The sequence below is a fragment of the Chiloscyllium plagiosum genome, unplaced genomic scaffold (genome assembly GCF_037043375.1).
Source record: "Chiloscyllium plagiosum isolate Xiang-an unplaced genomic scaffold, Cpla_swu_hap1 HiC_scaffold_31, whole genome shotgun sequence".
Classification (NCBI taxonomy): Eukaryota; Metazoa; Chordata; class Chondrichthyes; order Orectolobiformes; family Hemiscylliidae; genus Chiloscyllium; species Chiloscyllium plagiosum.
Window position 1 is genome coordinate 30,657,876 of NW_028270169.1, and position 6,000 is coordinate 30,663,875.

A 6,000-nucleotide genomic window follows, 5' to 3' on the forward strand; every position below is an offset into this window, starting at 1 on the left:
ATAGTGCTGTTAACTTTTTTTTAAACATTACTTCCATTTTTTTTGAAAGTCATGTTCAAACTGTATTTGCAATGGTTTTTAATATGGCATTTAATTTGTTTTCAGTGTTGTGCTGTTGCCTTCATTGAAAAATTGGATGCCCAATCTTTGAACCTGACTCAGGAAGATTTTGATCGCTATATGTCTGGCCAAGCATCACCCAAGAAGCAGGACTCTGAAGAATGGTCTCCTGAAGCATGTCCAGGACTGAAGCAGATGTACAAAAACTTAAATCTTATTTCTCAACTGAATGAGAGACAACAAAAAATTTTGTCAGATGCTAAGCAGCTTGAAAAAGATCTAATTGACTGGAGCGAAGGTGTGACAAAAGACATTGAAGATATTATTGAGAAATATCCACTTGAAATCAAACCTAAGGGCCAACCAGTGGCTGCAATTGATTCTGACAATGTAGAAAATGACAAGCTTCCACCACCAATCCAACCACAAGTATTCATTGGTTGAAAGAATGTTAACTGAATGTTAAACTTGAGCAAACTCTCCTTTGATGTTCAATCTGTTCACTGCTAACTGCTAACTATGGCTCTGGAACATACATTACAGGAGTACAGCTGTGTTCAAACTACTGACTTTGTGAAATGTTTGCAGTAATATTTGCAATTCAGTTGTAAGGTATAGATTTGTTGGAGATTTATAACAAAGGCTACTTCAAAAGTTAATGGCTGATCTCTGATTTTTTTTAAAAAATAGATCAAAATTGTAATGTTATGATTAGTACCTTTTTTAAATGAGAAATAAAAACCAAGGAATGACGGAATCCTTCAGCGACTTAGGCAGCATGCACAGAATCTTCAGTCAAACCTGACTTGACTAGCTAACCTGTTTAGTGTTTGCCTTCTATTATTTTTGATTTCCAGGATCCAGAGTATTCTGTTTTTGTTTCCCTCTTTAATCCGGCATGCAAATTTCAAAGTGTATTTTATATTTACTAAATTCTCTGCAACACTTTTTTTCCTTGATTTGTCACTGAGAGTAGTTCATATTCAGGGATTCAACTAAAGTTACTGAGTAAATTAAAATTGCTTCTAATGTGTTCAATTCTAGGATTTACTCCATGATTCATTTTTTTAAAAAAAATCAGAAACCATTATTGATATTTCTTCGATAATCTCAACTTTAATGCAATGTTTCATTGTAAATATGTTCATTGTGCAACACATCGATAATTTGGCATATAGTGTGGAACAATCCATCCTTTAAAGCAAAAGGATAAATCTTTACATTTTTCATTTCATTGCATGTTATATTATGCAAAAAGAAACAAAAGATGTTTCACTTTTTATCATCTTTGCCAACATCTTTATCCCCTGTTTTTATTTTGAAAACACATCAGCAATAAATATGACCTAGTTGGAGGTTTTCTTTGTATGGGCCAATTGTGAATCGTATGAAATGCTTGATGTATTATTCATTTACATGGTCCATTTGCAATAATTTAACCTAAAATGTGGTTGATGGATGTTAAAATTGAAGCAGAGTTCGGACATTAACTTGGTGAAAGTAGCTCTTATTTCTGTACAGAATACAGTTTGCTTGGGCTATCTATCAATATTTTTAGTTGCTAAATTTTGAGTGGCATATTCCCATTTATCACTGGTTGCTGACTTCAATTTTCTGGGTATCTGTTTTATTTACTTTTTAGTCTCTAAAATAATTTATGTACATAATATTCTAACAAAGTACTAATGGAAACAGTGCTTACTTTAACTTTGGCATTGTAACGTTTTATGTTCAATGACTAAAATATAATAGGCAATTTTGCACAACTTCACATTAAAGGTCCATATTCCGCAGTTAACTTTTATTTTCAAATTTCAGTATAATAAATTTAGATTGCTTCTCCTATTGGTAAGCCTACATTATACAATCTGGAGGGTTCCATCAATAAGTCTTCATATTTCATTAAAATGCTTTAGGAGGCCCTGATGTTGTAAACGGTGCTATAAGAAAGCAGTTTTTTTTCTATTTTCTATTCTGGCCTGTATTAGCTGATTTCAACTGACACAGAATTTTTGTCACATGATTTTAGTATCCTGACATAGGCAGTATTTCCATTCCTGATTCCTGTCCATTAGTCCTGCTGGAATGTGTGCTCTGTGATTTTCTGTTGAGAACAAGGTCATCTTTGCAGTGATGCACATGCCATCAACTGGTGTGCTGATTCTAGACAGCTACTATAAAAATTGACCACCTTGGTGTGCTCAAGGATTGAACTTTAGCATTACTGATGCTAAGTGCTCCACATAGCTTTCATGTATAAGATATCTATAAATTCTTTTGAAACTTCTGACTGATCTTTTTCAATCAGTTTTAAGGAGAAATTACTGAAATTACCAAAGGGCAATTGCCCTCTTGTTTTTTTCCCCTCTTTTCAAGATAAACAATTTATACAGAATTTAACTTTTGAAAATCTTTTGTCATTTGTTTTTGATGTTTTTGTGTATAATTGTAAAAACAAAGTAGTGAGCACAGTGATATGAAATCTCAGTAAATAATCCACACAATATTGCAGTGGGTATACAAAATACCTTTTGGAAACAAATCCATTGTTCGTATAAAGAGAAAAATATTCTTATTTATGCTAGAAAACCAACTGCCATTTGTGGGTCACAAATTTCACCATAGTTTAGGATAAATACATAAACTCTCCTTATTTGTTACAATGTCAGAAGTTTTAACTTGATCACAATACATAATATTTCATGAAATAGCTAATAATTCAGTAATCAGTGAAGTGCAATTGACACTTCAAAAAATTAAATTGTCTTAGTACTATTTCATTGTTTCTTTTAAGATCTCTGCATAGAATAATTGCACTTTACACAAAACTTGATGACTTCTGTGACTGTTTAAACTTGATTATTTTGCGCTCTTGAGATTAGGTCACATAGATAAAGGTAGTACTCTTAATTTGTGGGTCAGTCTTTCACTTCTGCATGTGAACTTCTTGGAACATGTAAATCCCACTTCCTGAATGGACACAAAATGATCGTAATTGCTTTTGGGACAGACAGATTGGAATTAAACTATTTTTACTGGATAAGCGTCTTTTTTTTTTATATATATTCTTCATCTGATGAACTTTGCAATCAATGTGCGTGTAAAGAATATTCAGTCGATATTGAAAGCCAAAGTCAAGAATAAGGTTATTGCAAGGGCTGTTCCAGCTTTACCTTTTCGATTCTCTCATAATACATAACAATCTTGTGAATTTAATTCACTTTCAATGTGAATAATTTGCATCAGAAAACACAGAAAAGGCTTAATGATTTTATTTCTAAAATAACATACATGAAATTAGATATAAAATCCTTATTAAATTGTCCAATTTTTAAATGAATATTTAGCTATGGTAATGCCCTGTGTCCTATTCTCCAGTGACTACTTTTAACTCTGACCATCACACCACCTGTTAATTTGAGAGATGTACAGTAAGTTGTAAAACCTAACCTTTCTTGATTTCTTGGGCTGAAGAGCACTTAATGCTTTTATTTGTTGCAGCTTCTCTATCAGCTCTTCAAGACTACAGATTTCAAAGTTAGGGTAAGTAAATCAGGCATGCACATCTTAAAACAGACTTTTGGGAATATTAATGGGAAGAATAACCAGCAATGAAGTGAACAACACAACCACAGGAAAAGTTAAATTGAAAGTACCTGTAATTCATATTGGCTCACATAGCACCGGATGAAGTAACAATGAGGGAGTGTCCTCTTGTTCTGCTGCATGCACATACCAGCTGTGTGCCTGTAAATCAAACAATGGTTTGACTTTTTGAACTTGGCAGGTCTTGAATCGATGAGATTGATTTGTTTTGCATTTCCCGTTGTGGGACAAGTGGTTTGAGCACCACATGTTTTGAACAAGCAGATAGGAGACAATATGAACCTGATTAAACCTCTAAATTGACTGAATTTTGGTTCCCTGGTCACAGTTGAACAGTACAATATTAAATATTGATATGTGAAAATGGCTAATAACAACTATTGGTTTGCTATCTATTTGGAAATTCAAAACTGAAACCTAAACAACTGGTAAATTGGTGCAAATTGAAGTTTGTCTTTATTTCCTGCTGAATGTTTTTCTGTATCTAAAATCAGTGTTGTGATTTTAAAATGTCATCTATGTTGAAATGTCTGTTTTTATGCCATAATTTAACATCTTGTACAGTGTTATTACAGTAATCTGAATACATTGTGTCTTAAGTGATTTTTAAATGATTAAGCAATGACAGTTTCTTAATTAATGAATTGCAGTTTGTAGCAATTAGACTTTATCTATTTCAATATTTAAAGTGTATAATAACTTCAGTTTAATGTCAATGTGAAAATAACCTGAATTTTTTTAACCAAGTGTAATATTTGAAATCTTATTTGAAGAATATGGTTCATCATTGCCATAATATTAAATGGTGTTTGAGAAATTCAAATGACCTGTGTTTTTTTTTGGAAGTCAAATTTTGATTAGCAGTAGTAATTCTGATAAGAATTTCTATTTGTGAATAAACAGAATAAAGAGCAAGAATAAGCCATTTCATCGGATCCTGTCAGTTCTTATTATGGCCTTGACTGTATACTTGCTACACCTGTAAAACCAGTGCCACCACTTATGCAGATGACCACACTCCAAACTAATTGCGCTGGATGCTTACTATCTCTCCCCGTCAGCATTAATATTCCAGCTCAGTTATATCAACAATTGTAATACAGAAGTATGATCACATAAGGTACCTGCGGCAATCAGTTTATTTACGGTACTGGTGGAAAATATATCCCCAGACATCCAGGCAGAGAATTTGAGGAAGGGAAGTATTAACAATGGTCACTGTTATGGCAAGATAAGGATAAAAATCTGAAGCAAAGTTATAAGTGGGACAGAACACCAGCGCTTCACTGGAGGTTCACTGATGATGTTACCTAGCATGGCGATGAAACGTCTGAAAACAAACAGGCCAGCTCAGTGAGCAAATTTACAACCTGAATGTTTTACCTGTCTCAGAGAAAAGGTCAGGCATAGTTAAGACCCATACAGATTCCCACAAGTAATGCTGTTTGTTTGGAACAATTGAGGGAAATGAAGAAATTGTTCAGTATGACAAGTTCAGTCAGACAGAGGACAACAGTGGCATAACCTAGTTGTGCCATTGTTCAAGAAAGAAACTGATACTGGTGGGGGGAGATTGAATGAAAAGGAATTATCCTTTCCTTTGGTCCACAAAAGTAAATTTCCTGGGTCATTGGTTAAGCACTTAATGCCTGATGTAATGGGTTGAGCTGAAACAATGCATGCTGCACTCGATTGTACTGGAATTTTACAGTCGGTGTCCTTCTTTGTTCATGAAGAGTGAGCTATAAAGTAAGAACAAATGTGCGGTGGCTCAGTGGTAACATTCCTGTCTTTGGATCAGATATTCCACTTTAGGAATTTATGCAGTAAATCTATGCTTATGCCCAAGTATGGCTTTTTGATTAAATATTAATCTGTGCTGCTAAATGTTGGGTGTACTCAGTAATTGGACATTAGTTGGAGACTGAACTGTGTTTCTGAAGCAGAGGACAGGATAAACAATTGTGGCTGTAAGAGCTGCTCCTTTTTTGAGGTATTTTAGGTGTTGGAAGTGATTTTCTTGAATTCCAGGAGCAGCAATTGCTATCTTATATACTGTTGCATCATTTTTGAACTTTGTTTTGATCTTTTGTCCCCCCAATGGCACTTTAAAAAAGAGGACAGACAAAGGCAGTGACCACATGGTGAGAGAAAGAAACCAATATTGCTGTCTCAGACAGCAGCGAATCTGCACAGTTATTGCCTTTGCTGCTTGAGTTCAAATATCTCTGGACATCGGAGTGCATCTAGGAAAAGTGAACAAACAGTAAAGTTCACAACTGACCTTGGAGGAACCTGTGTGGGAGAGCTCACAGCATAGTTTCTTTTTAAATA

At 34.2% G+C, this 6,000-nt stretch overlaps 1 protein-coding gene across 4 annotated transcripts in view; it reads left to right on the plus strand.

Annotated features, from left to right (window-relative positions):
- Nucleotides 1–3,103, plus strand: part of rabgef1 (RAB guanine nucleotide exchange factor (GEF) 1) — a 41,243-nt gene extending 38,140 nt beyond the window's left edge. For all 4 annotated transcript variants that reach the window (XM_043718538.2, XM_043718539.2, XM_043718540.2 and 1 more), the window contains one exon: nt 106–3,103. In XM_043718538.2, the coding sequence (XP_043574473.1) occupies nt 106–504 (399 nt within the window). In that variant the 3' untranslated portion in view covers nt 505–3,103. The remainder of the gene's footprint in view (nt 1–105) is intronic.
- The last annotated feature ends 2,897 nt before the right edge of the window (nt 3,104–6,000 follow it).